The sequence below is a fragment of the Peromyscus leucopus genome, chromosome 11 (assembly GCF_004664715.2).
Source record: "Peromyscus leucopus breed LL Stock chromosome 11, UCI_PerLeu_2.1, whole genome shotgun sequence".
NCBI lineage: Eukaryota > Metazoa > Chordata > Mammalia > Rodentia > Cricetidae > Peromyscus > Peromyscus leucopus.
The window spans coordinates 64,234,340-64,258,474 of record NC_051072.1 but is presented as its reverse complement, the minus strand read 5'-3'; the positions used below and the strand labels follow the sequence as shown (position 1 = coordinate 64,258,474).

Below are 24,135 nucleotides of genomic sequence, written 5' to 3'. Positions count from 1 at the left end.
TTTTGAAATTACTAGGCTAGTTTTCCATTTGATTGTTTATGTAAACCAGATCTCGCCCAGGGTTAGCATGTACGTGACACATGTCACTCCGTGCGCCTGTCCGAGCTGCAGCAGGTGGGAATGCGGGCTGCAAACGTCTTGGTTTTCTCCTTTGCCCTTCATTCAGGAGATTCTACAATCCAGTGTGAGGCCCTAACACAGAATAATGATCGGGGGGACACATTCAGTACAAAACTGCTCTGAATATCCTCATTCACCCATCTTTTTTCTTAGGAATATAATTTGTTTATATTTCTCCTTGTGAGAAAAGGTAAACGTGTTGTTTTGTTTAAGAACTTTTTTTTAACTACCAAACGCTGTCCAAATTAACTGTAACAGATAATTGGGTTTTGACATATTTAGCTAGCTATAATTTAGCAACTTTTCTTGATGGTCTATTATAGAAGACTAATTTATATTCAAATTCAGTGCAAATTTCTTAAGCAACTACTTTGTAGTTGACACATGTATTGGGGTGTTTCATTTGTTTTATTTTAGTTTTGCCTCAAGAAACTTGTTAATTTTTATCCATAATCCAATTGCAAGATTGAATCTTGCAGTTTTTAGTATGTTCAGCTTATTTATTGATTCATGAAACAAAGCAGGTAAATGAATTGGATATGAAGAACAAATGTGTTTTGGATCAGATGTTCCAAGTGGATTTTAATCTAGAAAGTATCCCCAGGGAGACAGTGTGGGAAGTAAGGAGCCAACATGAGGTGGAAGATGCGAGAGAGGGTGAATATGTCAGAGTATATTGTATACATGTGTGAGCATGTCATAATGAAACCATTACTTTGTAAAATTAATATTCACCTAGCAAAAGGTTCTTACACGTGTCTTCTTGAAATAGTCCTGTGCTTTCTCTCCCCAGCTCCTTGTCTCCACCTGAAGCCATTGCCATGGTCTCAAGAATGATCCACACAGCCGGGCTTCCCCAAGTCCAGGCTTTCCAGTAGATATCTGATCAGTTCTATCTCTGTTCTGAAACTCATGGTGGTCTCCGTTTCTACCACATTCACAGATCGACCTCCATAATCCTCCACAGAGCACTCCTTTTTCATTGGCTCCTTTGTAAGCAGATTCCTCTCTGTTTTCCTTAGGATGCTGGGTAAAATCCTTCCTCAGCCCTCTCCCTACCCAGTCACCCAAATCACAGGCTTAACTACCTCCTTTCTTTTGTTGAAAAGCAAAATAGTTCTGAACCTGCATTATGTAATCTCTTCTCCCATAGAAGGTGGATAATGTATAGTGTATATTATTCTGCAGGCTTCTTGCCCTGGGCAGTCTTGTTTGTTTGTACACAAGTGTGGATTGCTTTATTACAAAGGAATTGAGAGCCTTCCAAGGCTGTAGCCTTGTCTCTGCCACCTCACTGAGTAGCACGTGGTCTTATCCTCTTAAGAGTAAGTCTTTTGTGCAGACAGACAATAACAACCAAGTTTAACATCCCTCAGGAAAACAACTGGCTGGTTTTCCAGGGACCATTATGGAATCCTGCAGTGGGTTTCTCCTGTTCTCCATCAAGAAACCAGCAGACAGCTTTATAAGTCATCTCTTACTCCAGTTCAGGTTGCCTTTTCACCCAGCTCCTTAGCCGTTTCTATCAGGGGTAGCAAATTTTAGACGTGGGAAATGTAAGCTTTGAAATGTCCACTTCGTTAGTAGGGAGCTAAATATCAGACCCTAAAAGAGCCCTAAGTCTTCACAATTAGTGACTTTCCCTGTGTCTGAGTGACTCAGCGCTTCACTGGGGGCATCATAGTTCCGGTGCCCAAGGACTGTCACTTTTGAAGATTTTCATGAGCAGGAAATCGTGCCAGGCTTCAGGCTGTGTGCTGAACTTGGTGAGAAGGGTAAGCCAGATGCAAGGGAGGCCATGGCGAGCATTCACTTAGAGCCAAGCAGACTGAACAGCAAAACGTGGATGCAGCTTCCCCTCCCCCGACCTGCCCTAGAAATTACAGCCTTGCTGCCTTGTCCCTTCTTCATCGAAGGATGCACAGACACACAGAATAAAACCCAAACCAACAAACTGAAAGAGTGAGTCACTCTGACCCGCCTCCGCCAAACTAGTCAATTAAAGTGCAGGACCAATTCTGTGCTTTTCTTAGATCCCGAACTGGCTGTCTGACTTTCTTCCGGGGGAGAAAAACTTAATAGGAAAAAAAAAAGTATATGATATGCAGATTTCTAATCAAGTTAACAAAGATTCGCTCTCTTCTCACAGAAAAAGTTTTTAATATTCTTTCAGAGGTATATGAAACAATTAACTAGGTTGCTGCCTGTCACGCAGAGGGTAAATCAGTCAGCCTATGAGCTTTCATGTGTTCCTAGCAATGGCTCACTGTTAAGCATTCTCTTTTATTCTCTTCCAGGCTGTTCTTTCAAAGCATGCTCGAATCTAGATTCCTCCCTGAGTTCTGTCACTGTTTTGTATTAACAGGGAATGGATATGGCAACCCCCGAAACTCACCAGGTCTGCTGGTCTCACCTGGTAACTTGAACAAGAATATCCAAGCCAAATCTCCTCCCCCTATGAATCTAGGGATGAATAATCGGAAGCCAGATCTCCGAGTTCTTATTCCACCAGGCAGCAAGAACACCATGCCATCAGTGGTAATACCCAACTTCTGTCCTTAATACGTGTTGATGAGGGCTTGTCTGGATGTGCTTTGCTGTTACTGTTTGTTGACATAGGAATTTCTTATGTCACCCCAGAAAATTAACACTATTGGTGAATAGTGCTTTTAATCCTATTGAAGGGGCTGATTTTGCATTTTCCTTTTCTATATTAAAAGAAATCCAATAAACTCTTCATCAGGGTTGTTTTTCTGGAATATGAAAAAGCAGTTCTTCCTAAGGCTCTAAGTTTATAGTTAGAAAAGCAGTTCTACCGCGGATCAGATCACAGCCCATAGGAAGAGTAATTATGAAGAGCTCCGTGGAAGTAGTTTCACATTGTTGAGCTATTTGTGTTCTCGGGATGCTGACAGTGAAAAACGCTTTCCCTGATTCCTAAATGAAATGTCTTACATTAATTGGAAATCTCCTTCTTATGTATCACTTCTTTAATATCTAATATGCCATATGCCTTAACATTGTCTCAGCTCATCTTTGCCTATACATACTTAATGAAAATTACTAACTCCCCCAAACAAGCTGTGTTAAAACCCAAGAAAATCTGAGAACCAATGTTACATTTTATATCAAAAAATGTTGTGATGTGCTTTTAAGGGAAAATATAGAAATATAAAATATAGACCTAAGCATATATAAAATTCACATGCTGTACCATTTCTTGCTCATGAGACTCATACCTAAGATAGAAAGAATATTATGGTATCAAACTCAAAAACAAAGATAGATAGATAGATAGATAGATAGATAGATAGATAGATAGACAGATAGATAGACAGATTACAAGTAGAGTGTTCTCTAAATCAGCAGTGCTTACCAGTGAGAACATTTATAACAAAGATTTAGTAGACAGATTTAAATTATTCTACAAATATTTCTTTCTTTCTGTTTTTTAGAATGTTCTGCTCTGTGGCATGCTTAGGAGTAAAATAGTCCTGTGGACTGATTATTATTATTATATTCATTTTTTAGTATCTAGCCAAAATCAAATAATATGTGACATTCCCTTTAGAAAAGACTGGATCTAATAAATAAAACCTCCCACGGTGATACAGTCGATGAGGGCCAGGCATGGCAAGCAATGTCTCTCAGCAGATTTATTCCACATCCCTTAAAACTGGTGCATTCCCAAAGATTCTGCAATTGGCAGGTCTGTCTCTCCCTGGTTATCAGGTGTGACCCCCTCCCTTCCCTCTAGCAAGTAGGTATAAAGTACAGTCCTTTTCTTTAAATCAGAATTTGGTGGTGAAATAATGAACATGGAGACACTGACCTGTGCTGAAACCCAGATAGACTGCCTTCCCATTCGAGACCAGCATCTCACTAAGGGAAACAAAGAATGCCTTTGTTAGGAGTTGTCTTTGGAGTGTGGTGTGTAAAACCGCTTAAATTGTTGTGTCTGTCAAGGGGTGCTTCTCGTTTTGTTGAAAATATTTTTCACAGTTATAAATATTTACATACACTAATTAATAAACTCCTTCCTCATGCTCTCAGTCTGAGGATGTGGACCTGCTGTTGGTAAGTGGTAAGAATGTTTCCTTGGAGGGCACGGTTCAGGAGGATAACAAAACTACTTCAGTGTAGGGTGCTAGCTGTGTTCAAATGGACAGATTTTAAAATTTACCTTACTGAATGACAATATTGATTATGCTTAAGCATCATTAGTTTCTAGGGTCATTGACTGGTGAAAAGATCATCTGGTTCTTGTGGGCCTTTCCCCCAATACCTACCTTTTAACTAGAGGCCATTTTTTAAATGTTTTAAGACTGAACTTTCTCTAAAATTCAAACGCAAAAAAATATTTCTTGAGTTATCGAGCAGTAAAATGCTTATTTTTCAAGATTTAAAATACTATTATTCTAAGCGAATGCATCTTTCACCTCCTTGTTATAAGGAGTTAATTACTGGCTTGAGCTACTTTGCCATCTTTTTGAGGAAGTTTAGAAGCTGAAGAAAGTGGCCAGAGCACCACCTGCTGGTCAGAATATAGCATGACCCCCATCTCTGTCAGCTCGGCTGCATATAGAACTAACTGATCATAAAACCCACTGTGGTTGATTTTAATTTTTTAATTTGCATTTGAATAAAAACTGAAACAATAGAAGTACAGTATACATATTTCATCAGTTCTCAACATAGTCTGTTTTTACCCATAATAAAGCTATGGTACTTGTTACTAGTTCGGTTGCCTAGGAGATACTGATGTAATGGGTTACTATGGCAACAGCTGGTCTCTTGAAGGATTGTAAATGATAGGGTTGGCAGAGTTCATAGAGACACATGTTAAATGATTAATTTCATGAGCTTTGTACCAACTTATTTCTTTATGTGAAAAACTAATAGTGAGACCTAATATTTTTAACTTTTTAAAATCTGCCATCAATAATGTCCTTTTATTTACTTTAAAAGAATCAAAGGATAAATAACTCCCAGTCGGCTCAGTCATTGGCTACTCCAGTGGTTTCCGTAGCAACTCCTACTTTACCAGGACAAGGAATGGGAGGATATCCATCAGCCATTTCAACAACATATGGTACTGGTGAGTAGCTTTGCTATGTGCAAATATTACAGTAAACACTTCTTTAAAAAGCATATTTTAAAAGTTATGTTCTTTACCCTGTAGGGAGCTTGTGTGGTGCCTGGGTCCAGAATGTACTGTACCATTACTTATGCTTTCCTAAGGCAAAGTGATTGTCTATAGTGCTCTTTTCTGAGTGCCTGGAAGTTTTATTCACCCAAAGTGAATTCAAAATGTCAAGGACATCGAGCTACTATTTCTTTAGTGTAATAGAAAGCTCACTTTATTGAGATTTTTAAATGAGAAAAAAATTCTGGACCATAAAACATGTGCATACTTTACACTTTTAAACAAAGTTAGTATAATAAGCTATAATTGCAGGGTCTACTACTTTAAACCTTTTGTGAAATCCTTACTTGGGTGAATAAAATTCTTCTTTTTAAATTATAATTATCCTTGGTGTTTTATTTTCTTCTTTCCTCAAATCAAAATCTTTGACTCGATGTTTTTGGAATTGAAAATGTTGAATTTTGTTTGCCATTGGACAGTTTCCAAACTAAGTGTTTCTCTTGCTCTCGTCTTCTCCCCTTCCTCTAGAGTACTCCCTGAGCAGTGCAGACCTGTCGTCTCTCTCTGGCTTCAACACTGCCAGTGCGCTTCACCTGGGCTCAGTAACCGGCTGGCAGCAGCAGCACCTACATAGCATGCCACCATCTGCCCTCAGTCAGTTGGGGTAAGCAGTATTTACGTCTTTCTGTCCTAACCAGAGACGGTGTTTTTAAATGATGAAGGCCTGTCTTTAACAATGTGCTTTCGTATCCACTAAAGGGCATAAAATTGAACCTCTGTGAAAGTCACTTTCAGATCACATGTTTCAAATAGCTTAAATATCACTTCACATGTTTTTTACATGAATGTGAAGCACTAATATTTAGGTACAGTCTTTCCTTCATGTGTGAGACTCTGTTTCCTTCTAACGTTCTGTCAGTGATGGAGGTTTGGATTAGATTTCTGCAGGGTTAGGGGTTTTTTTTTTTTGGAAATTTTGAAAGTATTTATAGTTATAATTCTTTACATTTTTTTGAGCTGAGCTTCTCACTTAGCACAAACTACATAATTTCCTCTAATGTGAACCTAATGTTCATAGCAACAACTGTTGAATTTCTATATAGGCTTTAACTATATATAATGTATTCATAGTGTAGTTGTCTAGTTATATCCATTGTATTAAAATATGTGCGCAAATACTAATTAACACATGCAATACTAATTACTGAATTTGAGTGTAAAAATCGTTGTTCTCTGGTCAAAGTATGTATCTTTCTGCCCCCTTGTGGTAGCTTTGAGATGCATCTTTGTCATAGAAATGACTTCTGTCATTTATCTATGGAGAAACTCTAAAATGCCCTGAATCCACAATTTACACTCTTATCTTGTAGCAATTAAACCAGGCACCACATTTTAATTTGAAATAATAATTACAGAATTCAGTTAGTCTTAGAAAACAAATAGGACATAACGACTTAAAAATGAATTTTTATACTTTAGAAATATCCTACATACCCATCCCACTTTCAGTTTTCTATTGAGCCATTTTAGTTACAAGTTAGTAATATTATTTAACTAGTTTTGTATCTGAATGCCAAGGAAGGTCTATTGATTCAAATACAAGTCATTAACTGGTACTATAACTTCACTGTTCCTGGCTTCTCCTCTCCCCTCCCCCACAGCACTTCATTTGGTATTGATGTAACGTAGATCAGAGTTCTAAAATACCATTCGAGTCGCCTGCTGTGGCCGTGCCACTGACAAATCACTGTCACTGAAAATCTACCCTTCATGTGCACAATAAGATGAATTCACATGGCATTATGGCTGTACTTTCTTGAAAGGGTGCTGTCATTAAAGATGTATGAAATGTTGGTCAACAGTGTTCTTCTTAAGGCATTTAAATTTTGCCTCCAGCACTAATTATATAGGTAAATTCTAGATGCAATAGCTTTTTCTGGAAATTATCACTAAGTACATAATACTACCCAGACAATTTTATATATACATACATACACAGCATTGTACTGACCTACTACTTGTCAACAATAAGGGCAACTGTTCATCTAATTTTTCACAAAATTCATCCATCATAACACTAAATTCCATTCCCCCCAACAAGGTATTATCTATGTCAAAAAGCCACATAATGACCAGCCAGATGTCTTAATGGCTAAAGGTGCTTGTCACAAAACCTCATTAGCAACCTTGACAGCCTAACTTTGATGTCTGGGACTCCCATGGAGAAAGAGAATCAACTGCTCTGGGTAGACACGCACTTGCACCCACAAACACAGAACAAATACGTAATACAAGAAGTCGTGTCATTTCATTTGAATACCATTCTTCTTTCTGCTTATGAATGACGCCAGATCATTTTTAATTATGAGGGTATACACGTATTTGTTATTTTGACCATACACACAATTTAAAAACCTATCACATGGGGAAAACATAACTCTCTACTACCCTTGAGCGAGAAGGGAATGAGTGGCACCCCAAGAATAAAGGAAAACTGAATTCCATCAGCCAAGGATCCCCCTTTTTTCTTTCAAAACCAAATCTTCTTTGCATAATATTTGAATTTAGTCTATGAGCTGCAGTTATACTTAATCATTCCCAGACCCCTCACATTGATAGGCTGAACAAGCCTTTACAGCTCTCAGTCAGCACCAGCCCCTGCCCCTCTCCTCCTCTGTCACCGTATACCATCTCCCTCATCCTCTCTCACAGCAGCTGTTGATAAGGTATCTTCAGATAAGCTACCTTATCTTCTCACATACTGTTCTGTAGAAAACCCCAACTTATTACTTGTATGTAAAATAAAGTATATGGACTGCCTTAATTCCTTAGAGCAGCGGTTCTCAACCTGTGGGTCGAAACTCCTTTGGGGGGTCGTGTATCAGATATCCTGCATATCATATATTTACATTATGATTCATACCCATAACAAAATTACAATTTTGAAGTAGCAATGAAATAATATTATGATTGGGGTCACCACAACATGAGGAACTGTATTAAAGGGTTGCAGCAGTAGGAAGGTTGAGAACCACTAACCTTAGAGAATGAATCAGGTAAAAGGATTGGTATGTTTTCCAAGTCAAAGGGTCTCACAGATTTGTGCTTAGGGCTCATTTTTTTTAGGTAGGTACTATATTTTAAGCACAGAATGGGATAGATTTTTAGCTCTACCAAAGTCAAGACTTCCAGAATTCTAAAATGACTACTGTAGTTCTCTCAAAATAACAAAGTGTAATAGAACTCTTCCTATTTGTCCATGAAAGCAAAGGTGTCCACTTGGTCCCTTCCAGCACTGTCTGCAAGGCCAGGCTTGAGACACTATGTAGTGTCTATTTTGTATAACAAAGTCAGACAAGAAGCATACACTAATTGTATGTAGGAAGAGACATTTCCGGTAAAGGGACTCACCATTTTAGAGACACAACCTTGACCTTTAAGCCCTCTTTTGATTGCTGGCTAGAAAATGACAACCTGTTTTCTGGAAGTCTGCCCATCTCTTTGTTGATGAGAGTACTCAATACATACCGAGAGAGGGGGAGAGAAAGACTAAACAGAGATTACTTTTAAAAGTTGGGCTCCATGGGCTGTGTGTGGTTCCAGTCTTATTCTGCTCTATATAGTAAGTTTCAGGTCAGTCAGAGCTACAGTGTGAAACCCAGCCTCCAGGGGCAAAAAAAGTTGAGGCTCGGAGGCTGGAGAGATGATGGCTTAGCAGCGCAAAGAGTGACTGGTCATGCAGAAGACCCAGGACACTCAAGTCAGGTGGTTCACAACTACCTGCAAGGCTAGCTCCAGAAAAGCCAATGTCCTCTTCTTGCCCCCCACCAGGAACCTGCAACACACATACACAAACTCACAGAGACATACACATACACACATAAATAAAAATAAAAGGAATCTTAAAAAAAAAAATCAGGCTCAGATGAGCCTGATGTACACAATAATTCCAGCATCTGGGAGACCGAGACACGAGGACTAAAAGTTTGAGGCCAGCCTGGCATACAAAATGAGACTCTTTTCACAGAGGGGAAAAAAAATGATAAATGTAGTAGGGAAACCTAATTTTCTCGAGGTGATAGAGTAAGAGGAACTTACATAAAACTATCCATATTTTATTTCTGAATGATTTGGAGAAAGAGTAATTTTCTCAGCTTAAAACCCTGTGTAGTGTATTGGAGTTAGCAAAGAGGACCTGAAAAGGTACCCTACACACCTGACCCCTCCCCACCTCGCCTTCTACCTCTTTCTTGCCCACTCACACCTGTAGCATCTCACAATTGTCTATGGCTGTATTTTGTTCTCAAGAACAGACTAGCATATGTACAGCTGAATGATGTGAATGCTGCTTTTTCTTGTGGAGAAAGCCCTTCTTTGACGGCAGAGATTAGCCGCTCCATGTTGCATTCTGTGCTCCAGTGAAATGAAGCTGAGACTAAGAGACCATTTATATCCCTTTCCTGTAGATTCAGTCTCCACAACTACACAGCTCAGAACAAGCTTGTGCATACATTTAGTGGCAAAGGAAATCCCACCACCAGATAAATGGTTCTGGTTAGAGAAAAGAATCACCAAAAGTTGTTCCATCTTTTTTGGGGAACAAGATGCAGCTAAACTTCTACGTGGCCATTGATATTGGGAACTGAAGCAAATAAAGGATAGTTCATCTTTCAGATGGCATTAAAGAAACATTTTGCTCATACTACTTTGAATTTAATTTATGTAGATAAGTTACCTATATGACCCAACTCACCAAGTTTTTAGAAATTTCCCATTCTACTCTGTTTAGAGAAATGAAAGTTAAATGTCAAAGAATGAAGAAAAGTATTTATTGATGTGTCATTTCCAGGCTCCTGATTGGCATTCATTATTAAGCACTTGTATGATCCATAGCAAAAGCATTTAATTAAACATTAGTGAAATGGTTTTTCTTACCCAGAGCCAGGAAAACTCTTTCTTCCAGAAATCAAAAGAGGATTTCCTCAAACATCAAAATGAACCATTAAGTAACTTTGAACCAGTAAAAAATTGTCAACCATTATGGAGCCTTTGAAATACAGGTGTTTTTCCTGCCCCCATCTCAATTTATTCTTGATTTAAAGATGATTTAATTAAAAGTCTTAGAAAATTAGAGAATTACTACAAACGAAAATAACAAGCTTCAGATAAATAGTTCCATGAATAAACTGAGATTGAAAACCATGTGCACTGGGATTGGGATCTTGGTCCGAGTGGTCGGAGGCCCAAAGAAAGGAGGGCTGATTAAAGCAGCAGAGAATTCTCTTTATGTTGTCCTCCATGTTAGCTCATCTATTAATAAGAGGCAAGTAATTCCTTGCCAGTAGGTGGTGCTTTTGTATAAAACATTACTCAATGATAAACTCGTTTCTAACTAATTTTATATCTCTGTGCATCCTAAACCCAAATCACATCTCCCGAAAGGCCAGCCCAGAGTTATTCCAGTTTTCTCTGAAATATACTCACATTGTTTCCCTGCTCAGAAAGACACATCTAGTTCTCCCCATTAGGAAGCAGTATGCTTACATACATGAATAGGTAGGCTTCCTTTCTATTGTTTAAAATCTGTGTGTCTGTGCAGATAATTATTTTCTGTGAGTACCCCTCAGTTAAAGTGACTGCTGTACTCTCTCGACAGTGTAGTTGGGTCACCTTGGCTCTAAGTGTGGATATCAGTGCAATCAGAATGCAGGAACAAGAACACAGACATCTTAAAGTTGATGCAAGGTGACCACAGTTAGCCCTGATCCAAGTCAGTGATTGCCAAGCTCCACTTAAAGGCTTAATGCTTCTCTCTCCAGAATATCATGTCTAAAGTCTCTCAGGAAACACTCTTTGGAAATCAGTAAGGATTAGTATCATAGTAATAGCACACTCCCATTCCTTAAGAAACAACAGATTCACCAAATAATATTAGTTATAAATAAAAGGAGTGGCCCTAAGTACCCCATCATTACTACTGCTTAGCCAGAGTAAGGTTAAAGGAATCAAGACTACAGACAAGATTTTTATCCCATACAACTGCAAAAGATAAGAAAGTCCAGTTATGCATCAGTTTCAGTGAGATGTTTTTAAAACAGTATTTAAATTTTTGTAGATAATACTCAGTCCTTTTCCCCTCCTTTGCCCTCTCAAGCTTTACATGAGGTATATATTTATTCTATAACATCTGATATGTTCTATCATTTGAAATTCAAACTGTTCACTTTCCCTTAGTACTGTACAACCTCACTTGTATGGGAATATTAATTGAAAGGAAAGAGAGCTTATGTCAATATCAGTTTTTCAAAACAGCACAGGCATTAGTAAACCAAGAAAGCCTTTTTCAAAACCAAGCACCCTCCCCCAAGGCTTAGAAAATGAAAGATTGGAAATCATACAGAGAAAATTCCATGAAGACTCTTGTATCATGTCTTAAACCTTTATGAAAAGGCAATCTATATGGTTTCAGAGTCTCTTAGGGGCGACAGATAATTCGTGAGGCCTGGGCCAGTTAAGTAGAGTGTTAGCCACCAGGCAGAGGCATTCTCAACTGCTCTAGGCAGCGACAGCCCTCAGTGCCTAACTGCGCTTCTCACTCTGGGCGTGCACTGGAGTGTATGCAAGTCTGCAAGTCGTTAAGCTGATATGTTTGTAATGTGAGTTCCTGGGGCCTGCAGGCCTCCTCCATCTGTAACTGGGTTTCCTTTCCTCCTACAGAGCTTGCACTAGCACTCATTTATCTCAGAGTTCAAATCTCTCCCTGCCTTCTACTCAAAGCCTCAACATCAAGTCAGAACCTGTTTCTCCTCCTAGAGACCGTACCACCACCCCTTCGAGATACCCACAACACACGCGCCACGAGGCGGGGAGGTCTCCTGTTGACAGCTTGAGCAGCTGCAGCAGTTCCTACGATGGGAGCGACCGAGAGGATCACCGGAACGAATTCCACTCCCCCATTGGACTCACCAGACCTTCGCCGGACGAAAGGGAAAGTCCCTCCGTCAAGCGCATGCGGCTCTCTGAAGGATGGGCGACATGATCACATTATTACTTAATAGTTTTTTTTTTTTTTCTTGCAGTGTGTGTGTGTGCTATACCTTAATGGGGAAGGGGGGTCGATATGCATTATATGTGCCGTGTGTGGAAAAAAAAAAAAACCGTCAGGTACTCTGTTTTGTAAAAGTACTTTTAAATTGCCTCAGTGATACAGTATAAAGATAAACAGAAATGCTGAGATAAGCTTAGCACTTGAGTTGTACAACAGAACACTTGTACAAAATAGATTTTAAGGCTAACTTCTCTTCACTGTTGTGCTCCTTTGCAAAATGTATGTTACAATAGATAGTGTCATGTTGCAGGGTCAACGTTATTTACATGTAAATAGACAAAAGGAAGCATTTGCCAAAAGCGGCAGATCTTTACTGAAAGAGAGCAGCTGTTATGCAACATATAGAAAAATGTATAGATGTTTGGACAGACCCGGCAAGGGGTGGCCATTGGTAAGTGTTAGGAACATGTCCGGCCACCTAACATCCCGAGGACGCTCACAAACCTGCAGGCATATCATTGGCGTATGGCACTCATTCAAAAGGATCAGAAACCATTCAAAGAGGACCATACCTACTTTAAAAGAAAAGAAAAGAAAAAAAGAAAAAACAAAAACAAAAAAAAAAAACAAAAAAACAAAACAAAACAAAAAAACAGTGTGGCGTTTGAGAGCTAACGTATTTAATTAAATAAATAAATCTGGGTCTGCATCTCTTATTAAATAAAAAATATAAAAATATGTACATTACATTTTGCTTATTTTCATATAAAAGGTAAGAAAGAGTTTGCAAAGCATTTGTGGCTTTTTGTAGTTTACTTAAGCCAAAATGTGTTTTTTCCCCTCAATAGCTTCGCTAATATTTTAAACAGTCCTGTAAAAACCCACAGAGGACTTTTTGTATAGAAAGCACTACCCAAGCCATGAGGAACTCCATGCTTTGCTAACCAAGATAACTGTTTTCTCTTTGTAGAAGTTTTGTTTTTGAAATGTGTATTTCTAATTATATAAAATATTAAGAATCTTTTAAAAATCTGTGAAATTAACATGCTTGTGTATAGCTTTCTAATATATATATAATATTATGGTAATGGCAGAAGTTTTGTTTTCTTAATAGCGGGAGGGGGGCATATTTGTGCAGTTGCACATTTGAGTAACTATTTTCTTTCTGATTTCTTTTACTCTGCATACATTTTATAAGTTTGAGGTCAGCTGTCAAAAGGATAACCTGTGGGGTTAGAACATATTACATTGCAACATCCTAAATTGTTTTTAAAATGTCAACAAATTACTGGGTCAACTGACATCCATTGTATATACTAATTGGTTTCTTTCAAACTATTTTTTTTTTTTTTGCATTTTATCAAAAGCAGGGTCCCTTTCAGATCCCTCCATTTCACCACGCATCTTGGAATTCAGTAAGTTCATATCCTAACTTGCCCATGTTCTAAATTTACATAGTTCATGTTCAGCCTTGAATTTGATGTTTCTTAGAAATATGCCCAGAGTAAGAAGCTGTGTTGGGTCACATGTCCTGCAAGTCGGGCCCTAGGAACAAGAGGTGTGAGTTTACTTGGTGGATAAGTTACAGATTTCTGTAGAAGAAAAATGTGAAAGACTGGGTGCTAGAAAGAAGGGAAACAGCTAAAGGGATGGTTACTTGTCATCCACCCTCATGATTCTAACTGACCTATAACACTCTTGTCAGCAGTATAGGACTGTTGGACAACCTGGTGTGGCAGGACCCCCAATGTCACTTCTGCACAAAGCATGTATGTCATCTACTCTTCCTTCAATAAAGAGATTTAATAGCCATTTCAAGAAATCCCATTAAAAAACTTCTCTATGTCCCTTTTTTTTTTTAATTTTCAAGATAATTTAACTCTTGTCTAATATTCGTGTGCAAGGGATTAATTTTCAGACCCTTTAAAAGTGAGTGCCATAAAGAATCAATATATAGTGTTTAAGTGATATTTCAGGCTAGGAAATTATTTCCTTCTCTTGGAATGTGAAGATCTGTCGATTCATCTCCAGTCATCAATACTGACAAGCAGAGCAAAGAGTATGGTAATATCAGTTCTGCTAGATTATGTGTAGGACATGTTCATCCAGTGTTTTTTATTTCCTTTTACCTGCATAGTTGCTATGTGTTTCTCACTGTAAAAGGCTGCCGCTGGGTGGCAGAAGCCAAAAGACCTTATTAACGAGGCTATATTTTTCTTAACTTGATCTGCAATCCATAATTAGACCACGATGCACCTTTGATTGTATCCGTATAGGATGCTAGCCTGCCTTGTAGTAATGTTTTATATATTTAAAACAAAGTAAAGACATTGATCATTTCATATATATCCCACTACTAAAGGTATCCATGGAACATGAAGAGTAGTATTTATGCAGAGGAAAAACAGGAAATCATCCCTACAAATATGGTTATCTATATACCTGTTCGAATGTTTGTGTGTGCACACAAACATGCACATGAAGTAAAAAAAAAAACATCAGTCATTACTTCACTCGACTTAATTCCATCCTGATGATTCATGTTTATAACTTAATATGTATTAAATATGCAAGCATATCACAAATGTTCTTTGTCATTTCAAAATGCATTTGTTTATCAGTATCAATAGAATCTTGCCAGTGGGTGGGAAAGGGTCATATAAAAATATGAAGAAATAGCCATATTGAATTTTTACCTGCCATTTGCCTCGGCAACAAAGCAAACATGAGTTTCTAATGCTAAAGATAGAGTAAGCTAATGTGCCAGCAGAGGCCTCCGCTATTTATTATAGCAGTTCTGACCATAGTTTTTTACAAACTCCAGAAGAACAGACTCACTTGAAAATGGACGCCAGTCACCTCCTTCCCACTACTGATTTCAAAGCAGTAGCCGATAGCGAAGGGATAATCTAAGAATTTTTAAAGAGGATTCAATGAGAAGCACAATTTTTATTGTGGCCAGTCACATTCTATGAAGTCACTGTCTGTCTATCTTTACGCTTCTGCCTTTTCTGTAACTCACCACTTATTGTATCTGCAAATCAAGTATGGTTTTTAATCACGGAAAGTCCTTTGTATCCAGGGGTCTGGGGCAGAGCTCTGAGGGATTATTATTTGACATTACCTGGCCTAGAGTAGTAGCATTTTAGACAACATTCATCATCACAAGTAGGAAAACTGTAAGTGGCGTCTCACATGGCTGCAAGTATTGCTACACCTAATCCAATTTAAAAGAGTTTTGGTGACAGTAAGCTGAACAAATACTGGTAATGGTGTTGCAGTCTGTGTGAGCTGCACAACCTGTATACTGTACGCATTGATGTGTGGAGGCTGTTTATTTCAACCTTTTTTAAAATTGTGTTTTTTAGTAAAATGGCTTATTTTTTCCTAAAGGTGGAATTTCACGTTTTGTAATGATGAATATGAAAATGCTTGTCATCTTTAGATCATTTAGAGGTTAACTAAAGTGAGAACTGCAAAACAAATCCCAATACACTTTCTAACAGCATGTCTGCCCTCTCTCACCTCTCTGTCTGTCTTTTGGCGTACTTACCCTTTACCTTAGAGATACCGTTTTTTTGCTCCCTCGATCGTTCACTTGTTTTTTTTTTTCCCCCAGAGAGTAAATGCTTTGTATTTCTTTCTTTAAAAAAATTTTTTTGAAGAAGCCACTTGAACCTTCAATAAAGGCTGTTGCCTGAGCATGGCATACTTCATCTGTTCTCATTTGTGCCATCTGCTACGGTGTCGTCACTTGTGTGGCGCTAATTTCCTGCCGCTACAGATCTTTTGAAGATTGCTTGAATACTGGTGTCTGTTAGACTGCTTCAGACTACAGATGTAATTAAAGGCTTTTCTTACTATGTTTTAACCAAAGATGTGGAGCAATCCAAGCCACATAGCTTCTGCATTAAATTTGTCCATTTTGGTTATTTCCATAATCGGGTATTGCATTTCGCCTTCCCTGTTCATACCTCAAATTGATTAATACCTCAGTTTAATTCAAGGAGGTTCGCTAAGGGATGGATCCTGTTGTGTTTGAATGCAGCAGTGTACTCTGGCAGCAAACAGACCCGGGTCACTGTAGGCAGAGGACTTGGATTGCTTCAGATGGTTTGCTGTATCATTTTTCTTCTTTTTCCTTTTCTGAGGACTTGTTTCCATTCAAAGAGAGTAATTAAAAATAGCTTGTAAATGAGGGCATACAAGCATTTGCAACAAGTATTCCAACAGAGGCTCACAGCGGCATAAGCTGGACTTTGTCGCCACTAGATGACAAGATGTTATACCTAAGTTAAACCACATCTGTGTATCTCAAGGGACTGAAATTCAGCTGTCTGTAGTGAATTAAAGTGGGAAATTTTCAAAGTTTCTCCTGCTGGAAATAAGGTATCATTTGTATTTTGCAGACAATTCAGTAAAGTTACTGGCTTTCTTAGTGACGCAGTGTCCGTGGTGCGTTCTTTTAATTAATGTTTTGCTGTTCAAATTTATTCCACTTTATCGTGTTTTTTTTAACTTATCCCCAAGTACAAATGAGCTTTCTCAGTTTTCAGCTCAAAAATATATGAAAAGATGGATATGTGTGGGAAGGTGTGAATTGGGTAACAGTTCTGAAGATAAGGGAGTGCTCAGCCAGTGTGGGAAGTGGAAGCTTCTTTCTCAAAGTAGTTCCATGAAGATCTTTGTCTGATGACAGAATTTCCCAGGGTCTTTACGAAAAGTGTTACCATGAAATAAATTATTGTTTTAACTAAAATGTATAGAAAGTGTTTTTCAGAAACCTTCCTTTTTAAATCAAAATACCCTTGTTAAAAAGTTGGAAACATAGGCTTATATATAAATATTTGAGTAAACCAGTGGATTCATATATTCTTAAAACTACAGATTATATAAATTAGCATAATCCAATTATAATGTCTCCTATGAGTGTTCTTTAAAGATCAATATGAGTCAGTGTAGCAACTGAAAGGGAGAAAAAGGAGTCACTGCCAGGCAATTGGACAGTTTGGATTTTTGCACTAACAGCGATTCTTGGTCTAAAAAATGAAAAAAAGGTACCTCAGTGGAAATTTTGCACATGACTTCAAAATCAGCACTACTCTCTTTAACTGATTTTCAGCAAACATTTACTAAGCAACAATTGTCTGTGACTCCTGTGCTAGCTTCCAGGATTCAAGAAGATGGAGCCCCTGCTTCCAGGAGACTTACAGACTAATGGGAGGTAGACAGTGTTTTCAGAGGAGCCTCAGAGAGGAAGGCCTTGACCATCTTCAGAGGACAGTCCCCTGAGTGTAGACACTTTGAAATCTGGTTAGCTAGCTAAGCCTTGCCTTTCCTTTTGAAAGGTGGGAAGGATTAAGAAAAGCTCAGGAAGATCAAGCAGGCCAACTTCATGACGCATGGCCCTGCCCTGTGTTGACACTAATGCTCTGTCCTCACCACTGTGGAACACATTATGTTATCTGTGAGCTCGTATTCTGCAGGCAAGGTGCAGTGAGACAGTAGAGTGTGTGTGCAAACCAGACATGCACAAGAAAAAGAGAAAGGATTTGTGTTAATACCTTTAACAAAAGATAAAATTTCCTGCTTTTTGTTGTTGTTGTTGTTTCAAGACAGGGTTTCTCTGTGTAGCTTTGCACCTGTCCTGGAACTCACTTTGTAGACCAGGTTGGCCTCAAACTCACAGAGATTCACATGCCTCTGCCTCCTGCTTCCCGGGTGCTGGGATTAAAGGCGTGCACCACCGCCGCCTGGTGGTTTTCCTGCTTTTATAACAAGGAACCTCACTTTTTAACTTTCCACTAGGCTCTGCAGTCATGATACCAGACCCAGGTGGTCCTACAAAGCAATAAATACCCAGACACTCAGCAAGGAGAGCAAGATACAGATACACAGGAGTTGTAGCCCATTCTGTTTCAATTAAGGGAAACCATGAGTGAAAACAGAGATGGAAGGGAGAGTGGGAGGATTAGCTAAGGTCTTGATTCGATCATACCTGTGGGTTGAAGGATTCAATTAACACTGGGTGGTGGTGGCACATGTCTTTGATCCCAGCATTTGGGAGGCAGAGGCAGGCAGATCTTGAGGCCAGCCTGGTCTACATAGTTCCAGGACATGAGTTCTAGAATAGCCAGGACTACCCAGAGAAACTTTGTCCCCCCGCAAAAAAAAAAAAAAAATCAGTTAACTATGGGTGTTAGGCCTGTGCCTCTAAATTCCAACACTCCAAGAAGCAGAGGCAGGTGGATCACTGTGAGTTTGGTGAGTTTGAGGCCAACCTGCTCTACTTGCTTATTTCCAGGCCAGCCAGGGCCACATAGAAAGACCCTGTCTTAAAAGAGAAAAAAAAACAATCAGTTGATTAATTTGTAAAAGAGTTGTCAGAATTCAGAAAATGTTAGGTTACTGGTTGGTGCAACATTACATTAAGAATCTTAAAAGTTTACATATTAAACTTAAATTATTAAGATCCTGGTTATCACAAATAGAGAGGCCATCACTTTGTGAGACAATAGTTACTTCAGTGTCCAGCAGGTTGACTTTGACTTATGTCCATGAGACTCTTATAAATACAAGCCTAAACTCAGGGTATCAGTTAATGCAGAAGATAGTTTTGGTTGTTCCTAGCAGAGAAGATAGTGAAGCCACACCTGTAAGTAAGCTTGTTGAGGAAGGAGAGGAATGAATGGGGTGGCCTAGAGGAGGAAGTGGCAGAGAGAAGATCTGCAGAGATTAAAATAAACAGCGAAGAAGTCAAGAGTGAACACTCAGACAACTTGAAAACAGAATCTGTTACTGTCAGAGAGGATCCAGTAAACTAATACACACACAGCTATGTCAAGGACTGTACTGGGGTCACAGAGGAAGAAAATAGAGTCGGGAGCATTTTGCTTACTGGAGGAATCGCATAACAAAGACAGTCTTTTGGGGAGCTGTTGTGGGAGGCAGGAGAGCCGAAAGAGATTATCTGGGAGGAATTACCAAATTTCAGGTGGCAAGTATGAACTAAACTCAAAAGGTTTGGAAACTATATAAAAAGCTAGCTTGAATGACAGACATGATTGCACACACCTCCAATCCCAGCTCTCACAAGACAGAAGCAGGTGGGTCTATGTGAGTTCCGTACCAGCCTGGTCTATATAGCAAATTCCAGGTCAGTGTTACATAGTGAAACCCCATCTTAAAACCAAAGAAAAAGAAAAAGACAGCTGAGTGGTTAGCAAAGTCAAGGACCAAAGGAAGGTCTTTTAACACAGCAGATGGTATCTAAGCCATGTACAGGACAGGAGACAGGGGACACAGAAGTCATCCTCTCCAATGACTAGAAACTTGTACTATGTGCCCCCAAAGCCCAAACTAGATGGGATTTCTCTATGCCAATGATTTGGGGGTATCTTGGTTAAATACAGTTATTCATATTGACCATGAAAACCTATCTGGCACAGAATATCTGAATCTTTATTTTGTAAATTTAAAACATCATTTTTCCAGTTTCACTTGACTATTACCCTGGCATTTTCTTACCGGTTACCCCAGAAGACTGACTTCTAATCAAGAGCAGTGATAAAAGAACAAAGTCGATTTCACTTCCTCATTCTGTATCTCGCTGGACTTCTAATTGTCTCTACTTCCTGAAGTAAATATCTTCAGCATCCCAAATGGGGCTACTCTTTAATCTGCCCATTCCAGGCTCCTCCTGGGCACTTTTGATTAAGAAGCAAGAGTTAAGAAAAAGCATGAAGTTCATAGTTTGGGGCCCTAACATGCAGTTTCTGGATTTGATGCGGCCCTGGCTGCCAGGTCATCGTCAGTTCCCTCACATCCCCAGACTTGAGTAACAGACTAAGGAAGAACCTGCTCCCCTAATAGGACTAGCAGCCAGCTTTTGTTCTTGGCCGGATGGAAATGATGATAACCTTTAGTGAAAATACCAGACTGAGGGTGGGGGGTAACACTGAGGAGCAGTGGGATCATCCCAGGTTAAATAGAGAGTGACTAGAAAGAGCCCTGGTTCCAACACTACACAGCCAGTGGGTGGCACAGGGCCCTTGTCATCTCCCGTGTGTGGACCTCCCTTCCACAAAAAGAAAATAAGTCTGCCCTCGGAGTTGCAGCGGCAGGGGCACCCTGGGAAAGCAGAGGAGAAGCTGATGGGTGCCAGATACCAACATGTACCCACTCTTTTCCCTGTGATGGACCTGACCTGAATTTCCCTAGTTAAGGTAGGAAGTTACATTGTGCAGTATTTCTTTTTTTCCCCCTTTTATTTTATTTTACAATACCATTCAGTTCTACATATCAGCCACGGATTCCCTTGTTCTCCCCCCTCCTGCCCCCTTCCCTTTCCCCCCAGCCCACCTCCCATTTCCACCTTCTCCAGGGCAAAGCCTCCCCCGAGGACTGAGATCGACCTGATAGACTCAGTCCAGGCAGGTCCAGTCCTCTCCTCCCAGACTGAGCCAAGCGTCCCTGCATAAGCCCCAGGTTTCAAACAGCCAACTCATGCAACGAGCCCAGGACCTGGTCCCACTGCCTAGATGCCTCCCAAACAGATCAAGCCAATCAACTGTCTCACCTATTCAGAGGGCCTGATCCAGTTGGGGGCCCCTCAGCCTTTGGTTCATAGTTCATGTGTTTCCATTCGTTTGGCTATTTGTCCTTGTGCTTTATCCAACCTTGGTTTCAACAATTCTCACTCATATAAACCCTCGTCTTTCTCGCTAATTAGACTCCCGGAGCTCCACCCAGGGCCTAGCTGTGGATCTCTGCATCCAGATTCCTCAGTCCTTGGATGGCGTTTCTGGCACAATATTTCTATCTTCTGATTGAAAATCAGTCCAACTTTGCTCCTGACGAATGAAGTAATACTTCAAGTTATTTATTCTCTTTAAACATGGGTTTACTGTGACTGACAGGGTCGATCACTGCCTCCTGTGGCTAACTCCGTAGCTCAAGAAAGATCATTATGGGAGTTGCTCACTAAAAGGATCAGGATCTCTACTCTACTCGTACGTTGCTCCATCACACGCCATAGAACACTGGTGAAAGTGATCAAACTCAGAGATCCTCCTGTTTCTGCATCCCAAGTGGTGAAATTAAAGATGTGCACTACCATGCTCAGCAGATTTTTTTTCAATGATGAAGTAGTGTATAGAGTATGCTGAATTTTAAATAAGAAAAGGAAGAGGAAGCTACTAAATAAAGAGGAAAGAGAGATACACAAAAAGACCGTACAGTAGTTACCAAAGTAGAAAGGTAGAGGTAAAGAAAAGAATGGAGAGAAAGATTGATGATGTATATTGTTAAGTGTAGTTTTTTTTTTTTTCACTATATGAATATACTACTTATTTTGAGGAAAGGCTTCCAATTTCAGGGAGAAAAAAAGCCTTCCCCAAAGCCACAAACTACCCAATGAAATCGCTCACACTGGAAAGGGCTTTGGTAGTTGCTATGGTTGGAGCAAGGCTCAGAGTGACGGCTTACTTGCCTCCTGGAATCTCGAAAGATGAAAGAAAAGGCTTCACATGTCATCTCAGAGTGACTGGACCCCACCCTTAAAATTGGGAGTTTGATTCTTTACTAACTACACTAGCTGGCCCAAGAACCTCCACTAATAATCAGTCTCCTGATTAACTCACAAGTGTTTTCTTTGACATTTCCCAATCACCTATCTGCAGTTTTAAAACCTGGACTTGGAACTCATTTTATGAGGTTTAATTACTCCCACTACTCAAGAGTCTATGAATCCTATCTAGATACATAATATTAAGAATTTAAAATATAAGGCCTTAGCGAGGTTTCTTGAAACATACAGCTGCTGTTTTCGTTGCCAATGTAACCTGTTCCTGTCGGTGACACATTCAGCTCTAGTATTTGAACATTCAGAATATGTCATCTTCCAACCAAACCAAACTGGTGGGAACTCATGAACTGTGGACCAATAGCTGTGGAGCCTCCATGGGACTGGACTAGGCCCTCTGCATAGGCGAGACAGTTGTGTAGTTTGATCTGCTTAAGGGGTCCCCTGACAGTGGGATCGGGACCCGTCCTTGGTGTATGAACTGGCTTTTTGGAGCCCACTGCCTATGGTGACACCTTACACAGCCTTGGTGCAGGAAGGAGGGGCTTGGACCTGCCTCAGCTGAGTGTATCAGGCTCTGCTGAATCCCCATGAGAGGCCTTGCCTTGGAGGAGGTGGGAAGGGGGCGTGGGTTGTGGGGGAAAGGCTGGGGAGTGGGAGGAGGGAGGGGAGGGGACCTGTGCTTGGTTTGTAAAAAGAATAGAAAATTTCTTAATAATAATAGTGACAAAAAAGAATATGTCATCTTCTCCAACTTCTGTGTCCTTATCATCAAGCTAAAATAGCAGGGAAATGATGTTACTGTCTGATACTTGGCAATTCATCCACTACATTTCCAAGGTAAGTTTAGAAGGCTCAAAATTGTGTTTTGTTCCTACTCACTGACCTGTACTCCACATGTTCCATCCTGGTGTCTGCACTTTGTGTGGACAGTTTTGACCTTTAAACATATTAAAGAACTTACTTGACCAAATCAAAAGACACTTTATTTACTTCAGAATTCTACAAACAATATATTAAGAATATATCTGCCTTCTCTTCCCTGAAATCATTAGCTGGTGAATGTATTTGTTTTGAGTAGGATCATTAAAAAATGACTCCTAAAACTGACTTCATCTTCCTAATAAAAAATCCTCTACAAGGTCTACTTTAACATACTTAACAAATCTCAGACTTCATCTAATTTATTAAAGCCCAGGTTTTTCTTGTCTTTAATAACAGATTTTATGAATGCTAAAAGAAGTTGTTACTGTTGAAATGTAGATTCAAAAGATGAGAGACGTGTTTTATTGTGCTTCTGTTTTACAGTTTCTCAAAAGTAGAAATTTATATGCAAAAATAGAATCTAGAATTTAAAATTTATATATGGCTAGTTGCATATGTCAGAGTATAACTAAGTAGGGTGCTAATTGTGATTATAATCACTAAAAACCACTCAGTTTGCATAAGAACTATGTTGAGTGAGTGAATGGGACTCAGAGACTATGAGAATATACTTATTTGTTCAATTTGTATGAGCTCAAGAGCAGATAAAACTAGTCTATGTTCATAGACATCAGAGCATTATGCCTGTGCAGACAAAATTAATCTATATTCATAAACATCAGAGCATTGATGTCTGTAGAGATGGGAATTGGCAGAAAGGGCACAAAGAAACTTTCTCATTAATTGGACATTTAAAATTTCTACATTTATCTCTATGATTTTCCTTAGTTAAAAATATATATGAGCTGTGTGGTGGTGTCACAGGCCTTTAATCTCAACACTTGGGATACAAAGGCAGGAGGATCTCTGTGAGTTCGAGGCCAGCCTGGTCTACATACAGAGTGAGTTCCAGGACAGCCAGGATGGTTAGACAGAGAAACCCTGTCTCAATAAGCCCACATACACACACACACACACACACACACACACACACACACACACACACATATGAAAGGGCTGGAGAGATGGCTCATTAGTTAAGAGCACTGGTTGCTTTTCCAGATGACCTGGATTTGAGTCCCCGCACCCACACCCACATGATGGCTTTCAATCATGTGACTTCACAATTGAAAGAGGGGGCTCTGTCTCATCTGGCCTCTTTGGGCACCAGGCACACATGTGGTACACAGACATACATGCTGACAAAACACCCATTCACATAAAGAACAAAATTTAGAAAATAATTTCAAAAGCATATATGAAGAAAGCACTCCGATTTAGAATGCCATATGAAATAATCAGGGACTAATACTC

The 24,135-nt window shown here is 39.5% G+C and overlaps 1 protein-coding gene and 1 long non-coding RNA gene across 14 annotated transcripts in view; one reads left to right on the top strand and one right to left on the bottom strand.

Moving 5' to 3' along the window:
• Window positions 1–16,756, top strand: part of Mef2c (myocyte enhancer factor 2C) — a 166,280-nt gene extending 149,524 nt beyond the window's left edge. For 5 of the 12 annotated variants that reach the window (XM_028875639.2, XM_028875640.2, XM_037209539.1 and 2 more), the window contains 5 exons: window positions 2,486–2,658; window positions 4,174–4,197; window positions 5,089–5,218; window positions 5,795–5,930; window positions 11,984–12,305. In XM_028875639.2, coding sequence (XP_028731472.1) covers window positions 2,486–2,658; window positions 4,174–4,197; window positions 5,089–5,218; window positions 5,795–5,930; window positions 11,984–12,305 — 785 coding nt within the window. Of the gene's footprint in view, window positions 1–2,485; window positions 2,659–4,173; window positions 4,198–5,088; window positions 5,219–5,794; window positions 5,931–11,983 lie in introns of all 12 variants that reach the window. The other 7 variants (XM_037209541.1, XM_028875644.2, XM_037209543.1 and 4 more) reach the window with 4 other exon arrangements.
• Window positions 1–24,135, bottom strand: part of LOC119088741 — a 118,552-nt gene that overhangs the window by 61,268 nt on the left and 33,149 nt on the right. The window lies entirely within an intron of this gene.